The sequence below is a fragment of the Amblyomma maculatum genome, chromosome 8 (assembly GCF_055883805.1).
Source record: "Amblyomma maculatum isolate TAMU_Amacu chromosome 8, ASM5588380v1, whole genome shotgun sequence".
Taxonomy (NCBI): domain Eukaryota; kingdom Metazoa; phylum Arthropoda; class Arachnida; order Ixodida; family Ixodidae; genus Amblyomma; species Amblyomma maculatum.
This window is the reverse complement of record NC_139351.1, coordinates 107,600,369-107,619,246: the sequence shown is the minus strand read 5'-3', so window position 1 is coordinate 107,619,246 and position 18,878 is coordinate 107,600,369. Positions and strand designations below refer to the sequence as shown.

The following is an 18,878-nucleotide window of genomic DNA, read 5'->3' as shown; positions in this document are numbered from 1 at the left end:
GATACCCACGTTACACCTAGCGCATATGCTTGTAAAGCAACGTTTTCTCCTTTATTTTTTCTTTACTAACATTGCAATTCGGGCATCGCTACTTCAGCCTGCTTGCTTTCTCATAATCAGGTTTTCGGAACTGTTTAACAATAATGCCACTCTGAAAACTTCCCACGTTTTTTTGTTTTCTCAGCTTCCTTCTGTAATGTAATCAGCAGTAAGGCCCTAACCTTTACTAACCAAACAATATCTGCTAAGGAGAACTATTTTTTATAACCACCCGTTCGAGCAAACTACGGCAAGCACATGGCTATTTTTGCTTCTTCGCAAGTTTGCTATCCCCTGCCTTCTCATGTCAAACAATACCCATAACTGCCCGGTTTTAAAAAGAAACTATTATCCGTATTATTCCAATAGTGTAACACAACTTCAAGTTTTTCACTTTTTATACCAGTTTGCTCATATATCATACGTGAGCGATGTCATAATGCGGGTCAGGAAGATATTTCAAAGTGTACAAAATTTTCATGCACTTGAACATGTATGTCATTCTTACCTTTTTCTTCTTACCGTATTAATTGTGTTCCCTGGTTTTGCCTCCTTTTGACTGCGTTTGCTGTACCAGTAATATTGTTCATAAGTTTAAACATACAGTCTCGAGCTGTGGGATCTCCTTCTGTATGATTTATGTAATACCTGTTTTTGTCAATAAACTTTCTTTCTTTCTTTCTTTTTCTTTCTTTCTTTCTTTCTTTCTTTCTTTCTTTCTTTCTTTCTTTCTTTCTTTCTTTCTTTCTTTCTTTTAAGCTTTTATATAAATAGTTATTTTAGATTTATTATAATAATATTTGTAATTTGGGCCCAGAGTGCCTGCCCTCTGTCGCGTATATATGAATATGCGTATTTACTATTTAGCCAAACGACAATTAATGCAGTTTACTAACTATGCGTCGCAGAAAGTTGTATACTTCCGAATACACGGGGATCCGGACTGCACGTCACCCAGAAAATTTTTAAGGAGAGAACTGTTGCAAGTGGAGGAGCGAAATTTCAAATGCGCTATCGTCAACAGCCAACTAAACAAATATGTTCTGGTTAAGTTGAGAAACGAAAAGTTTTGCTCAGATCCGAAGAGGAGAGTTTGAAAACTGTAGACGCTTAGGAAAACGTGAGTTGCATTTCATCATCATCATCAGCTGGACTATATCCCGCAGGGCGAAGGCCTCCCCCATATTCCTCCAATTAGCCCAGTCCTGTACCAGCTGCATCCACTTCATCCTTGCGAACTTCTTAACCCCGTCCGCCCACCTAACTTTCTGCCATTCTCTGCTACACTTTCTTTACCTTGGAATCAAGCTTGTTATCCTAAGCGACCATCGGTTATCCTCTCTTCGCACTACACGCACTACACGCCCTGCACATTCCCATTCCTTATTGATTTCCACTAGAATGTCAGTAACTTGACTTATTTCTCTTACTCACTCTGCACTTCCTATCTCTTAACGTTAACCCTACCATTTTTCTTTCCATAGCCCTCTGCGTTGTCCTCAACTTAAGTAGAACCGTTTTAATTAGCTTTCCCGTTTCAACCCCATAGGTGAGTAAAGGTAAGATGCAACTGTTGTATACTTTGCTCTTGAGCGATACTAGTAAGCTGCGGGCTCTTGCCAAAAGCGCTCCGTCCCAATCTTATTCTCCTTGTTATTTCCCTTTCAAGATCCAGATCTGCGGTTACTACCTGTCCTAAGTAGACATATTCGCCTACTACATCCAGTGCTTCTCTACCTAACGTAATCTGCTGTTCCCTCCCGAGGTTGTTGAACATTACCTTAGTCTTCTGCATATTGATTTTCAAGCCTACCTTTCTGCTTTTACTGTCTTGGTCATCAATCGTTCTTTGGAGTTCATCCCCGGGGTTACTTCAGCAAGGCAATGTCACCAGCGAATCGCAGATTACTGAGGTATTCTCCATCTACCCTTATCCATAACTGATCCCATTCCAAGTCTCTGGGTACTTCCTCTAATCAAGCTGTGATAGCAGTGGGGAGATCGTGTTTCCTTGCCTAACACCAAGCATTTGCATTTTGCATTTATTCTGTTCCAAATAGAACAGCGTTGCCAAGGGGTGACCGGCGGAGAATGGCGTTTCGCTTTCTTTCTAGCGATCACGGAGGTCAAATAACATTAGTAACCCAATATTAGTTGCAAGTAAAAAATGCAAACCTGCCATTGGTAAGCTTGCTCACTGCGCGCGTTCCTCGCTTGTCACTACATGCTTTTATTATTATTGAAAGCAGAAAACAAACTTTTAGCTCAACTTTAGCAAGCACTACAGAGTACAATTGGCAACTTTTGTTCCGAAATGAGGATCTCGATTACAATGCTGCATTTGTCCGTAGCCTCTGTACAATACTAACGCATCATCTGTCAGCTCAGTAGTTTAAGTTGCTCCAGTCTGTGAAAGAGGAAACTCACCGTGTCATATTTATGCATTCAGACATAAGCGTACCGAATGAACCCTGTAGGTTCATTCAGGAATTAGTGAAAATAAAAAAAAAACTGTTTATTCTAGTTTCACGCTTACTGTTATCGCATAAGACAAAATGAGCGACAATGAGGAACACTGATTTTGTTTATGGCGTTTAACTTCCCAGATGATTGGTCAGGCTATGAGAGACTCCCCGCCGGGGTGGCGCAGTGGTAAGACGCCCGACTACTGTGCCGGAGTTCCCGGGTTCGAACCCGACCTCGACGGCTGAGTTTCGATGGAGGCGAAACGGAGTGGCGTCCGTGTGCTGTGCGATGTCAGCGCACGTTAAAGATCTCCAGGTGGTCGAAATTACTCCGTAGCCCTCCACTACGGCTCCCCTTTCTCTCTTTCCACTTTCACTCCCGCCTTCCTCCCTTCCCTCACGGCGCGGTTCAGGTGTCCACACAGCTAGTGTGACAGATACTGCGCCTTTCCCTTCCTGTGAACCAACCAACAAGCTATGAGAGACACCGTAGTGGAGGGCTGCGGAAATTTCCACCACCTGGGGTCCTTTAACGTGCACTGACAACGCACAGCCCACGGGCAACTTGCTTTTCGCACCCATCGAAAAGCGCGCGTCGCAGCCGGCATTCGATCACGCATCCTTGGGAACAGTAGCCGAGCACCCTAACCACTGCGCCACCCCGGAGGGGTAGGTTTTTGAAGCTCTCTCTAGGTTTTTGAAGCCCAGCATACTCAGCATGTTCGGCGGCCGACGATAATAGAGGGTTTTGGCTTACCGTGATCCGCGATCCGCTACCGTGGTCCGCCACCGCGCATTCGACTGTACATGGCCAGACCCCCCTTGACGCCGACAGATGGCGCCACATACTGGATGTCGGCACATAGACCTGCCGCGTCGGGACCATTTGGCTTGAGCGCCCCCACCCACGTGCTGTAGAGAGTCACGGTAGCGGATCGCGGATCACGGTAAGCTAAATCTCTCTAATAAAACCTATGAGCTCTGGGAGTCCGTTGCCAGCTGCCTTCTCGAGCGAGGCTTGATACTAACTGAAATACCTTATACATTTTTACAACGCCTTGGGGTTGTCGAGAAGCACAAAGTAGAAATCAAGGGCTCTGAAGAAGGCTGCATTACAGGACGGCGTTTATTTATCGATAAAACATTTTTCAGAGCATCATTGCAATGAAAAGCATATTGAACTTATTACTGGATTTTGTTCCACTAGAATGTTCTTTGCTGACTTCAAGCGCATACACAAATTTCTGACAAAACTGTACGGAGATGCCTATAGGTGTTGCAATTGCCACCGGTACATGGCACTTTCTCTGGTCGGTTTTGCAATATAATTATCAGCATTCTGACAATAGCAGTGAAACTAGATCATTTTATTAAGACTTATGCATTAGCTTCACTCTGATCAAGCTAAACAAAATCAAGGCTACATTCTTCCCAATCATATTTCATGGAATCGACGCATCACATTACCAGTGGTGACGTCCTGAGCGCGCACATGCGTACAAGTTACGGCTCCCTGCAGTCACAATACAGCAACAAATAGCTCGTAATCAAACAAGAAGCGAACACCACTCAACTATGCGTACTGCGACACTAGTATGGCTTTGCTAGGCTAACCCCGTCGATGCACCCTCACTACTAAAATGCCCATCAACAACAAAACAAAAAAGCATGACAGCTCTCCTTACCCTTCCTCAGTGAGCCCTTCTCCGATTTCTAGGATGGTTAATTGGCTTCGCCAGCAACGCCACTTAGCAGACTGTAATATAAGTACAAAGTTCCTAGTCAATATGTACGTGTTTTTTTAACAATATTCAATTTCCACGTGGTTCTTCGCCATCCTCGTCGTGAAATTATTTTTTTTCTTTCTCTCTCCGGCAGCTACATGCCTCAAACAATTAATCCAGGCAACTCTCTTGCCAGACTTTCTCGCTAGTCATGTTTCCACATAGAGGCGCGCAGCTTCAAACTTTCAAAGTCGCTCAAGTTTCTCCCTTGATGGAGAGGTTGGAGGTTAAAAGTTTTGTAGGCAACGCTAGTACCCCTCAATTTTTGAGCGTTTTCTTTGTCGCCCTCTTCCCCGACCTTTTTTTTTTTTGTTTGTTTGCGTGACTAACTTTAGCCTCCCCTCCCATCGTAATCGCACTTCATCTGCGCTTGCTTGTCACCTCCATCAGCTTCTTCCGTATCAGCGGGTTCGTGTGTTCCTTCTAGCGAAAATCCCGCAGTACTGTATAAGCCGCGAACAGTGCGAGCTAGCTAAAACCCGAATTCAAGAAACGAACATTGTGAGTAGCGTGTTTATACACAGCTGTCGGCATCTACCTTGCGAAGGGGTAAAAGCCAGAGAGATAGTGGGGGTGCAGCTGCAGGTGAGCCGATTTGGCCCGTACCGACCTGACACCGACCCTAAGCACCAGCAATGTTGCGCCCTTCTGCCTGTTGCGCCCTTCTGCCAGAGACCCCGAGTATAACGTTCCTCTCTGTCTGCCCTTACGTTCGGCACACCCGCTAAGCACAAAGGAATGCAGCAAAGCCCGCTTTGGCGACCCGCGCCAGCACGCTAGAGTGCGTGAAGCGCACACAAAGCTCCCGACGCTCTTGACGCCCCCTCCCGTTTTCCGCATCGACCTGCGTCAAGTGCGCCACGGCTGCTGCTGACGGTGCCACCTCTTCGCTTAAGAGGCGGTGGGACTGAAGATTCCGCCGCGGGGGGCAATAAGGTTCAATTACCAGCACCAACGGGCGGGCCCGTTCCCAAACTGACAAGGGCAGCAGCAGCACCGGGGAACAGAACAAGTGACGGGAATTTCTCTACCCTTCCCGTTCCTCCCTACTGCTCGGGGTGTGGGAAGTAGGCCGGCACTCCCCAACTCCTCTTTCGTGTCCCTGGTAATCGCCATTCTTGCCGAAAGTTCAAGTGCGACAAACTACCGACTTTCTTTGTGTACAGTGTCAACCGCGGCGTTTCAGCGATCGCGGACCTAATTGCAAAACGTGAACTTTCGGTTGGACTTGTTCAGAACGTCCACCAATCACACTTTGTGAGTTTGTTATAGCAGTTAAGCTGAACGTAAAGGGGTTACTGAAGACCGCACAGAAGCCCTCTCTCTTAGCTCACTGGTGCCGGCACGATCTACCAGTGGAAACTATGTATGCTTGAACGGTGTGCTGCGGACTGGACAGACCAGGCTGTCTTGAGTTTCGAAATCACTCTCAGCTGCAGAAACACACAAACCAGTGCTTGAATTCTCTTCAGCGTTAACCGCGAGGGTAAAATGTACTTGGGCGAACCTTCTGTCGTGTTGTTACGAATGGGGGCTGCATAAACTGTACACATTAGGTCCAATGCTGCGTCTTTCTAGACAGTCTCATTTTAACGTTACTTCTTGTCTCCAATTAAAGTTTTGCCCTTTCACAATGCACTTGCCTGCACATGGCAGTCAATGGTGTTTCAGGGCTTTTTTTGCCCAGCCTGTCATGTACTCTTCATTTCCAGGTACAAAGGTACATGAATAAGTCCGAAAAACAGTTTTTTTTTTTTTAGAAGTTACAAAGCGCGACCAAGGTTGCAATGTATCATTGTGCCAGGCTTAGCAAGTTCTTTGAAATTTTAAGCTCCCTCTGGAACGCACAAACAAGAGAAAATACGCAACTTAACAGGAGGCTTAAAAAGAGACAGAAAACGCTCCCATATAAACAGGGGTCAATTTTAAACACACTCCTTCATTAACGTTGCCGCAGGTCTGACTAGTGCGAAAACTTTAATTGGAAAAAACCGGGACTACTCGCGCTTGTAGTCCGGGCTTGTGAATTAGTATAGCACTGCATTAAGTATGTAGAGTCCATACCTTAAACTTTCCCACCTTTCACGGAATGTAAAGTGACCCAGCAGGCGCTTATTCTACGATATAGGATCAATTAGCTTAGCTAGGCTTTCTAGGTTAGGTTGCATTGAGCTAGGCGTTGGTATCCTATTCGGGATCTATTTGGGATCTATTTGGGATCACATGATGCATTTTCTGCTTTCATTATAGGTACGCAGATAAACTCCCTAAAATTGCTTAGCCTGCTAAGGCAAAATGCTGGATCACGTTTTGATACCCAGGCGATGCTGAGGGCGAACCACACATAAATGCTGCGGGCCTACGCGTCATTAAATGGCCACTGAGGAGCAGTGAGTGCGCCCAGTAATCGAGAAAACGCGGTACATAGAACGCTCCGTCACGGACGCGAGAGAACATTTTCGACGTTGCCACGGCGGCATGCGAACGGTCCTTTCGTCGAATGCACACACAAAGGAAAAAAACACGTGGGGCCGCAAGCACGCTATAGCCGGGTCACCGAGGAATTCTGTACTTCCCTTAAATTTAATTACGGCCGCGGGAGAAAAAAAGAAAAAAAAAAGCCGTAGTCGCGGGCGCGGCACGTTCATTGTACCATTATTTTTAGCCCCGCCAAGCGAGAAGCACCCGCTGCAGCAATCTAAATGTCGGGCTGCTTTAACGCCCGCCTCGAATCCCTTCACGACGCCCAAGCACCGCCGCATATGAAACGCGACGGGAACGAAATATATGATGCCTCGTGAATTAAGGAAGAAATATGCGCCGAGGCAGTGACGCGAAGAGCATGTGCAAAATAAAGGCATTGCGAAGACGCGTTAGGAGAGACGCTGCTTTAAATGTTAATTATGGCACGATACTTGAGAGCGAGGATGGATCAACGCAGCGTGCGTGCCTCGGCGATCGTGCTAAGAGAACATAAAGGATCGCGTGGTTTGCTTCGCGGAGGAGTATTTGCGAAAATTCAGGCTTCTCTTGAAAATCGGCGCCCCGGCCCTTGGAAGTGTCCGGCTGCTTCGATTGCCCGTGCTTTATAGCCATTACAGATTTGTTTACTCGGATAGAAGAGTGACTGCACCCATAATGAGATATTGAATGGGGTGCTAACTGGGTGGGAGAAAGAATGGGGGGGGGGGGGGGGGGGTTAGGAATTACGTAGTATATCTTCTAAGCGTGTTTAATTTTGTTCGAGTATGCGTATTTAAGAAAGTTACGAAAGTTAAGAAAGCAGATGGAATGCAGCACAGTTTTACTATATTATTAACAAAAAGGAAGTCAGGCTAAAACTGTTTAAAAGTACGCCCACTGGGGGTGTAGATATGCTGCTCCTTTCTTAATTTCATTCCACCAATGTGCAGTGATTTTCCATTCAGGGATGTTTCGCTTTCTGTCCGCGAATCTCTGAAATGGAATTTTGATAGGAGGGAATGCTATGAACTGTTAGAGAACTGTTAGAGAACTTTGATTACCTAAAATGCCACACTTATTTTTTTCCCCTAACTGGCGAAGTTTCATGCTGCGGCAAAAAAAATAGGTCTTAAATGCAAAATCGTGAACCCTTCACCGTTTACAGGATACGCGGCGCCCTCTGGAAAAATAGTTGGAAACAAGCACACGCGGTGCGATTCGGCGAAGTGCACAAATGGGCCAGCAGAGTGGCAAGTGCGTTCTTGACTTGACAGTTACCACCATACCATTTCAGACTGGAATTATTACACATGGCAGATGAACGTCAATTTCAATAAAACTGTTGCAATGTCCTTTACTAACAAGAAGTAGCCTCTCAAATTCACGTATAGAAGTCAGGGGTACAATTTAACCCACGTTAACGAATTCAAATACCTAGGCATTACTTTCACGATTAACCTCAGCTGGCATAATCATATCGATCGTACCTGCTCCAAGGCGCCGCGAAGACGTGGATGCCTGAAACGCACTCTAAAACACGGCACTAAACAATGCAAGCTGACCGCTTATAAAACACTTATCAGACCTATCCTCGAGTATGCATCCCCAGTGTGGTCGCCTCATTTCATAAACGATATCACTAAAATAAAACCTTTCAAAGAAAGGCCATCAGATTCATTTACAGCCGCTAACCGCATGTTTTCACCGTCACCTCAAGCGCGTGCATCATCACTGGAGCCACTGTCGTTCCGTCGCACGTGTGACCGCCTAATCATGCTGCATAAAATTGTATACGAATAAACTAACATTGAAACGCCTCTGACATTGATCGTATCCACAGCACGGGTTACCCGATGGGCTCACCAACTGAACATAATTCCTTTCACTCCATTTTTAGATTGCTTGAAGTTTTCGTGTGTTGTTTTTTTTTTCCCCCAGACGATTGAATTGTGGAATAACTTAGATGGTTCTCTGCGTTTACTGACAACTAATCAATTTCAGAAAGAACCGCCTTATCATGTTACCTGATATTGTATCAAAATGCTGTATAACCCACTCCTGCTATGTATCCAACAAGAGAGACAGCAGCATTTGCAAATAAATAAAGAAATATATCGCTCGCTCCTGTAACTAACGAAAGGTGCGCACGCGCTGGCGTTTGCTTGTACCTTTCGTTAACGGTAACGGCTGGGAATACCACTGACAACCTGTGCGAGGTACTTTTGAACTCGTGTTTGAAGTAACCTGTGGTGACCTATATATTGAAAGTCCACCAAAGCTAAACCGACTTTCATCGATTCAGGTTTGATACTCCACGAGGGAATTCTCGCTAGTGCTTCGCGCGCTTACACCAGCCATGGACGAAATCGATACAGTAAGAGGACGAAATCGGCTTTCACGGAAGCCCGCTGCAAAACGCGAACGATTCTTCACCGGAAGATAAGTTATGCAAATTGACGGCGACGTGTGAGCCGTCATTTCCATACATCAGTATAATGCGCGGGCCCATTAGCGCTTGTAAAGACCGCGCCACGCGCTGACGCCGAAAAGTGTAGGAAGGGGGTCTCGCCAGGGGTCGACGTGCAGGCGCGGTGCAGATCGGCAGCCCGAGTTCTCTATCCGCTGATCGCGCCTTTTCAGGATTACGTGTTTCCATTTTTCCTCAGCATTGAGTGATCACAGAACGCGGTGAAACAAGCGCGTTTTTTAAGCAGCCTCTATGCTGAAGTACATGTAACGGTTGACGCTCCTTTGACACCCTGTCGAAATGATGTCACGAAAATTAGACCCCGTATGGTGTGCAGAGCATAAAAGTCACACGATTGCACATAGTTTCGCTTACGAGCCTAATGGCAAACCCGTTTCCTCCTCCTTCTCTTCTTTCTCTATATTACGTGTTTGTGTACCCGTTATAATTTCATTACTCTCTTTTCTTTCGCTTCGACGTCTGAATCTATTGCGACGTCCTTACCGGGGAAATTATGTTGACGTCAGAACCTATTGCGACGTCTCGCTGACACATCTCATGAAATCTCGCAGAATCTCGCTGACACATCTCACGAACACATCTCGCGGACACATCTCGCAGGCGCGAGATATTCACCATGATCCTAGAGAGACTTCTGTCTTGAAAGCCAGTGCTCACCGAGTGACAATACAAATGATCGTCGCCAGCTTGTTAGGCAAGTGGTATTATGCGAGAGGAGAAAAGCAGAATATTGCACCATTTACGAAGCCAGTATCTTTATTTTTTTTCCGGTAGGCACCCAAGTCAATTATGTGGAAAAAAAATTATGTGCGGTGGGGGAGGAGGGTGTTGTGGTGGGGGATGCTCTATAACTCCTTATAAGTGGAAACAAGTGGGCGCAGTGTTTGACTAAATTAGAGGAGGGGGAACTCCCCACCCTTGAACCCATACTGGGAGTGTTCATAGTGTCTCATTATGGTTAGCGGGAACACGAGAGCGCGTCCTTTCGCGCGCTATCCACGCTTTCTCATTGATCCGCCAGAATCAAAAGTGCACGTGCAGTGCGTGCTTGACACGGCCCCTGGTGCTATTTCCCTGTCCTGGGTTTCACGAAGGCGTTCAAGTTTATTTTTCGAGTTTTTTAAAGTTCAGATAGAACAAACAATGCTTAATTTAACTGAAAAACGCCGCGACACGTTATAGACCTGCAATGACGTGTATAGCACAATTCACGCCGAACATAGCACCATGCGAAAGGAGGAGCTTCGAGTATTTTTCAGGATTCGCAGTATTATAAGGTGATGTACTGAGCCTGAATATGCTTTGAGACATTGCTTCCCCCATACTCTGTCTCGCAAGTTCTCAGCTGAGTGGCAGGTTCCGAAAGCGAAGATTCTGCCTACAAAGATGTTTGTTTCTCCAGTGCTCTCGGAGTAAGCCCATGGGAATTAAACCCTCTCCTCAGACTAGTCACTTTCTCTACGCTCGCAACAAGTTGATAGCATGAAAATATGTGTTTTAGTAATAAAAAAAAAAGAAAAATAAGGAGTAGGGAAATGGAGCGGGGGCTTCTATATTTACGGATGAAGCATCTTACGCGAGAAGTCCTATTATAGTGCTCGCCAAACTCACCGCGTCCGAGGCGTCTCAGGAACGCCGCAATGTTTAGCATTTAATGTTGGATTAGTAACTTTATAGTTCATGACGCCGGCTAGCGGCAGGTACAGGCGGTAGCCTTTTTACTACTCCCTCCACCTGAGCCTCCTCTACAAATTTCTTTGCCGTTCTCCTGAAAGCACGCAGGTAACACTGCCAAATAATGTTTTGACACTTATTATTTTAGGGGAAAAAAAATCAGTGATCAAAGTGATAATAAGTTTCTTGCGAACTAGGTGCAAAGCAAAACCGCTTATCCTAACTCAACTTTCATACGTGTTTGTCTCGCCAACCGCGCCATATGTCCACGCTCAGTATAAGCAGATCACTTACCGTTCACAAGAGGGGCCAGAAGCGCCGTTAGGAGGGCCAGAACCCATATCCTGGCCGCAGAACCTGCAAGAAACATTTGTTTGAGATGTAAATGGTAGACGAATAGCCGTTAAACGGCCAACCTGCGTTATGACAAATTTTTGAAGTTCACGAAAAATTCAATGCATTTCGCGTAGACCGAGAGGACCGTCGAAGTGAGCAGTAATAATTGCAATTGAATTGACAGCGCTTTGTTCAGGGAGCAGCGAACATACTTGCATGATGCATGTACATAAGCATCAATCTCTTAGCGATGATTTTGGTGGTAGTGAGGTTTCAATTACTGGTGCCTACTTCAGAGACCAGAGTCACTGGAGATCTTTCGCCTGAATTGTCGCATTCGCGACTTACAAGCGAACGAAAGCGGAGGACTGGAGAAGCGTGAACAACGATTTTGTTCCCTCCATTTGTTCACCTACTAGTGACACTTTTTTTATAGGTTGAAGGCATAGATTAAGGGTCTCGAATTCAACCTGTAATGCAAGCTATAGAAAATAAACCAAGTTGTAAACTGTCAAGGTGTCGCAAAACTGTGCGCGATTAACTAACCCTATTTTTCCTCATTAAGTTTTCTAGTTTTATTGAATGTTATGTGAAAGGCAGCCGTTTGTCTGGATGAATTAACGAAGTAGACGATATCATTCATATTGTGGTAGCATGTTGTTATGTCTAACAATGCTTACTGATGTAGAATGTGATAATGAGTGTTACTAGACAATTGTTTTCCTCGCGCAGACTTCTGAGCCTGAGAAAGCGCTCTGTTTATTTGTGGCATCACCTCAACCTAGCAGACAGGACAAGCGCCCACAAGTAAAGGCCGACAACTTTCTACACATCGGGTTGCACTTAATTAAGCAAAGTGGGTTAGTCCCAGTCGGTCGGTGGTGTGATAGCAAGATTATCCGCGTGATGCGGCTGGTTGGTTTGTGGGGTTTAACGTCCCAAAGCGACTCAGGCTATGATCAGATGCCGTAGTGGATGGCTACGGAGTAATTTCGACAACCTGGGGTTCTTTAACGTGCACTGACATCGCACAGCACATGGGCACCTTGCTTTACACCTCCATCGAAACGCAGCCGCCGAGGCCGGGATTCGATCCCGTTTCTTTTGGGCACAGTAGTCGAGCGCCGTAACCACTGCGCCACCCCGACGGGGCCACGTGATGCGGCGTTACCGTTACCCCGACGAAGAAACTTTTGTAGAAAGGAAGTTGCCGTTTCTAAAAGCAGTCATATCGAATGCCCGGTTACAGGGAAAGACTATAATCGCTGAAAGGGGGTTGTTAACCGTTCGATCATAATGGAAATGCCTTTCCTGCCCACGTGTGCTAAAAAAAGGACTGTTACAGAATTTGTTCAATTCAGTCATGCTGCTACCGTGAATTCCTTAATCTAGTACATCTCAATTCCCGGTGAAGGCAGCACTGAACTGCCAGAGTTCCAGATAATCCTCGGGAGAAAACTCATCAAACGGCCGACCTTCTGAGGCGGGAACAAGCCTCAGACAAAATTCCTGATGTAAAGAGGAAGATGAGTTTCGGAGGCATGCGAACCGCGAGCGCATGGCGCGAGATCGTGTTGTTGAAGAAGAAGCCTCAGACTGACGCTTCAGCGAGATCTCTCTCTCTCGGTTAAGAAACCTAGTTACACTGAGAAAAAAATGGACGTCACACTGAATATGATGGTTGAAGTCCAATGCTAAGTTTGGTTCGAAGGTGGGTCCCAAAACGGTGGCTCCAAAATACTGCGTTTGTTTTTCTTGAACATATTTCCGTAACGTTAGCTGAGCGAAATTTATCAAGGCAAGCAAAAAGGATGCTGCAAAAGAGCCAACAAGCACGCATTCGCGCAGTGAGAAAGCACATGACGAATGCCAGCTTGTTGATAAAGTTCAGTGAAGGAACACAGATCAAGAGTACTATACAGAGAACGATCCGCTGTCTTACCTGCTGCATCCAGGCAGCGTACCTTTCTATTTCTTTTGCACAACGCGAGAAAAGGAGGAGGGGGACAAAATTTTATTGAAACGCAGTATTAGGCGTCGGGAATGTCAGAGAGAAAGGGGAGCCGTAGTGGAAGGCTACGGAGTAATTTCGACCACCTGGGGATCTTTTGCGATGTCAGCGCACGTTAAAGATCCCCAGGTGGTCGAAATTACTCCGTAGCCTTCCACTACGGCTCCCCTTTCTCTCTGTCCACTATCACTCCCACCTTCATCCCTTCCCTTACGGCGCGGTTCAGGTGTCCACAGAGCAAGTGTGACAGATACTGCGCCTTTCCCTTCCTGTGAACCAACCAACCATTAATGTCAAAGGGTTGCAACCCTGAAATGAGGCAGAACAGAATCGGCCATCTAGAAAATACTAGCCAAATCTCACGTATCGCGGCTTTCACCGTGACATCGCGAATGCCGTCATGATTTGCATAAGAGCGGAAAGTGCATGCGCTCCTGTTGAATATCCGCTTTTCTTTCACAAGATATATACGTTTAATTACTCATGAGACTAGAGGTGCAAAATTTAAGGATCGTTTGAATGGCTTGAAGAAAAAAAAAACAGATTTTTAACGTGTTTTTTTTCATCAAAACTAGAAATTTCGGGAAAACAATTAAACCAATGACAAAGACAGAGTGGATCTATTTGCTACAAAGCAGAAACATCAATAAAGACTAGCTTTGTCCAAGTCTTCGTAAGCAAGAGTAGGCACAGTGAATCAACATTTATATAAACGTTGCCGTGAATCGCATATCCAATGCATAGGACATCAGTAAATTACAAGAGTATCACCAAATGCATTAACGTCACTTGTGTTGTCCGTGACGAACACAGTGCACTATCTTATCTCTTCCGAGTATTTTAGTTACTTTGCGCATGTCACCAGCAACATACACCGTGGTGTGACAATTATTGCCTGTTTCGAGTGATCCGTACGGACCGTAATATTGACGACGTTGAAAAAGATGTTTTAAACTAAGGAATAGAAACTGATATTATTAACATTGTATAGTACTTGTACATGCAGAGCTTATAAGATTCCGCCTCCTTAATATAGTGCGGCTGCAGTAGCTGTCCACATGACACACACACGCATGCGCGCACACGCACACACACACACACACACACACACACACACACACACACACACACACACACACACACACACACACACACACACACGCACACACACACACACACACACACACACACACGCACGCACGCACGCACGCACACGCACACACACACGCACACACACACGCATAATGACCAAGGATGAGGCGCTGAATCACAGCAAACACTTGTCAATCTTCTACGACCAGCCGTAGTGAGAAATCATAAGTGATAAAGAGGAAGGGAAGCTTTCTTAATGCTACCCCCTTACTATTCTAATAATAAGGTCTGACAAACAGGGAAAAAGACAAGTCCTCATAGGGAACTAAAGTTTAGAAGTAGCGCTGGTTAAAGGAGAAACCCAGAAGCTCGCTAAGCAATACTGGGTAGAATCTTATAACTCGCTAAAAGCTACCCTAAGCAGGGCCAATACACAGTCTATCGCCTTATATATGAACCCACCTGAGGGCAGATCGGCCACAAGCAGAACCCCCCTTTCACAGCACACAAATATACGGACATGGGCGTTGATGTCATCACAGCATTATACAACAAATACCTAGAAGACCTCTCCATGGCTTCTCAAGCCATGTCGGCCAAGAAAACCTCCTCCCTTGACTCACGCATAATTAGCACCAGCAGATCGAGCACTAAACTTCAACTCGTATGTCTACAATAAATATCCCCCTCGGGAGAAAACAAGATTACCAACGCCACAATTAGGAACTGAAGCACCGACCGCCAATAAGACCTAAGTACATGCGCAATGAGTTGGAGAAGGTCAAAGGAGGAAAATTCTCTGCTACGTAACAGCTTTCCCCTCGGACTGCGTAACCACCATAAGGAATGGAAAGATCAGGTCACTAACACTACCCGTGGGCAACAAAGGCACGCTGCAGGGCTTCATTAGGTTCTCCGATGCTCTTAAAGATAGCAACGGTAAACTTTATCCCGTTAAGATATCGGCTTCACTTCCTACGCTGACAACTTCACCGTATGGGCTATGCAAAGATTATTGCCTTAGAAAGGAGAAACTGCGAGGAGCTATAAAACTGGTCACTATAGACCTTGTCGAGGAATTCAAGAAACGAAATCCAAAGCGAATGATTAGCGAGAAAATCCTAACTTTAGGCTATAGAGAAAAAAAAAATAATTCTTCGGAAGAAACAGAGCTCTATCTAGCAGAGCTTAATATTCAAGAAAAATGTGGGATCTGAGTTTTGGGAGAGCGGTTACAAAGAAATTTGAGTGCGATATTATACACGATAAAAAGCCTCCAAGTCACAGTCAGCCAAAATTCAAGAATAATTAGAAGTGTATCCTGACATCGGAAAGAGATGGGGGAGGAGAACACCATTCGCCTAATCCGAGCCCTGAAGTCCCAAGTGGGATCACCTACGCCCGTAGGTGATCCCACTTGCGACTTCAGGGCTCGGGATAGATTCTAGTTTCCCTATCAAGAAACTAGAATCTTTGATAAAGTAGCCAATGACATCATCATTAAAGCTTTAGAACTGTCTCCCACCAACCGCATTTACGGAACGTGTATGGGCGCTAGCGGTACGCAGCGTGTACTGCCATTCCCCCGAAAACGAAGTACCGGGTGCGTCACTAAAAAATAAAATGCAACAAAAAGCGAGACAATAAAGCCATATGACTTGTTGAGTATACAATGTAGTACGTAATCTAAAATACATACGCAATAAAATAGTTTCCTTGGTTAAAATTGATTGCAGCAATCCGCTGATCATACCAGTTGCGTCCGTCGCGCCATATTTGGTACGTTGAATAATTGAATGAATAAGAGCGCATTGAAAGCCCGCAATTCCCGTTACTTAATAAAGAAAATTAATAATACTTACTTAATACTTAATAATACTTAATAAAGCGCAATGAATTAACACTAGTTATCTCAGAACTAAAACGTGTGTTCACAACCTGTGAATGCAATTTTTATTTTTATTCTTAAATCACAACATTCAAATAATGTACTAACATTTCCGTGGTGTGTATTCCCCTTTAGATTGCATAATATGATGTTTTTTGGTTCTCAATAGCCGCAAAACCAGCCGTGAACACAGCAAGGAGGTGGCGGTAAGACAACGGTTACACTGTGCAATTGCCTTCACCGCAATCAATTCCTGCCTTCAGTGAGTGCATGTTACCTTTAGGTTGCGCTCAGAAACATCTCTCAGCCACAATCACCGTTTAACTCGCTGAGGGACAACCAGTGAGGAGAAAGAAGTTGCTGGACCCTACTATTGAGAAAACGGAATTACGCCGCTCCGATACCCAAGTTAACTTATTCAACGTAGCAAATATGGCGTGACGGAAGCTAACGATGTATTAAGCTCTCTACTGTAGGTAATTTTAATCCAGAAAACTATTTTATTAATGTTGCGGTGTTTGACGCTTAAGCGACAATGCTACCATGCGACTAGTTTATTAATAGTGCATTTCAGTTTGCTTACTGCGCTGTATGTTCGAGCGAAGCGTAAGGCTTTCTATTTTATTTTTTTCAGTGACGTAACCGGCACTTCCTTTGCTCTAGTTTACGGGGATCGGCAATACGCGGTACGCAACACCTTCGAGGAGCCCCGGGAAGCAATTCTGAAGAACTGAAAACAAAGCCTAAAACAACAACGCAGGCAGGCAGCCCTGCCGAGACTGGGGATGTGGCAGGTACTAAGGACTAGTGACAGCAAGTCCCAAATTATGACACAGAGAGGACCCACGCAAGTCCCCTAACCAAACAGACGTACCCTGGGTGGCAGATGGGTAGAAAGACGACCGGATTCCAAGCCTTAGCAAGGCAACTATCTAAAGAACCGTAAATGGCCTCCGTGCAAATCGGGGCCTATACCGAGGCAGACAAGTTAACGACAGCCGTGGTCGATAACCAGAAGAGGCCAATTGTCAGGACTTCCATATATGCCTACGATCCTGCTTAAATAGAAACCGTGGCGATAGCCGCCAGCACCAAGACGCCAAGACCAACAGAGAAACTTACATCGCACGCAGTGAGGGGCCCGAACAAGCCTGCAGGGACTACCATGGTGGAAAGCCTCCCAGAAGTGATTGCACGCTATTAAACCCACTCACACTGAATATTACGGGCACCTGGACGTAAACTTCATAGAACAGTGGTTGTAGCCATAAATCTGTCGTCTGGGACCCCTTGTGGACCAATGGAAGTGGTGTGGTATGCCTTAAAATAGGGGGGCAGGGGCGATTTTGTGTGGACTGCTGGTGTCGCAGTTCCAGGAGCAATTCGCGAATTCAGATTGAGTCAAAGCTAAACAGCCGTCTAAAAACGCACACTTCATAAGCCAGCGCGGTACAGCCTCCGGAGGACGTGGGGAAGAGGCGAAGCGTCGGCGCCGTTATGTATGCCGAAGGATCTGACTGACGACACCGTGCCGTTCGCTCGTTGACCACCCGATACTCTTTCCACTGAAACCCCGTCCAGCACTACAGCCGGAGCTAGAGCTTCAGACGCTCCTTCTCTTTCGCGCGCGCTCTCTGTTCCGCACTCCTCTCGCATTCCTTTCACTTTGAGAAACTAAAGTCGGCTTCGAACTTCCGTGCTTTTTTTTAACGCTGCAAAAGTATACACAGTGGTCCAGCCCTCCTATACACAATGGTCATCTCATTTTAGAGCGCAGCTCTTTGGCGCCCATTCCTGGGTTTCGCGTCGTCGTCGGTGTTGTGCCTCGTAACCAAGTCCGCACCCCTCTCAACCCCCCTCTTCCTCCGTGGCGGCGACCGCGCGTGTTCTCCGATTGCTGCGCGCGCTCCTGCCACTGCCGTTAGCCGCTGCGTGCACCATAAATACATGCGTTCGAATCAGCTTGCCAGGACCCTGGCATTCACATTACCCGTATAGGCCATTAAGGCACGTTCATACGGCTCGATTAAAGCCGAGCTTTATATGGTGGGCTTGCAGGAGCTGCCAACTTGGGTCTCTCGTTTCACATGGGACGGTTATGTCAGAATCAGCCTGCCAGGGCCCTGGCATTCGCGTTACTCCTACAGGCAACTAAGGCACGTTCATACGGCTTGGTTAAAGCGGGCCTTTATATGTGGGCAGGGGAAAAAGAAGAAGAACGCTCAGTCACTCGCAGCTAATGCTTTCGCTCAATATTCGGTTCAGCAGCGTTGAAACCTTCTAATTTTTTTTCTTTGTTACTTCGTTGCGAGTATTAATACCCAACTAGCTCAGCCCCGTGTTTTATTGAAATCTCCCCTCGCCAAGTCATGTTTTGCAGAGAGCCACTGATAAACGAACACCAGGATAAAAAATGAAGCTCGATCCTCTCAGCGGTTTCAGATGGCAACACTGGCTTCGACAGTCCGTGACGGGTACTGCAATATCCAAACATGCCTGTATACACATCAACTGCTCTTTGTGTGTGTTCATTCACAGAAATGGAAGCCAGTGTTTCCTTTTTAGCCATCCTAGAGCAAAGAAATCATGGCATCGGGTAATTCCGTGACGGGTACTGCAATATCCAAGCATACGTGTA

At 45.9% G+C, this 18,878-nt stretch overlaps 1 protein-coding gene across 1 annotated transcript in view; it reads right to left on the bottom strand.

Annotated features, from left to right (window-relative positions):
* The window catches only part of LOC146182142 (uncharacterized), an 81,879-nt gene that overhangs the window by 44,580 nt on the left and 18,421 nt on the right, over window positions 1-18,878 (bottom strand). Inside the window, exon 2 of the mRNA XM_084577156.1 lies at window positions 11,208-11,270. Within this exon, the coding sequence (XP_084433282.1) occupies window positions 11,208-11,270 (63 nt within the window). The remainder of the gene's footprint in view (window positions 1-11,207; window positions 11,271-18,878) is intronic.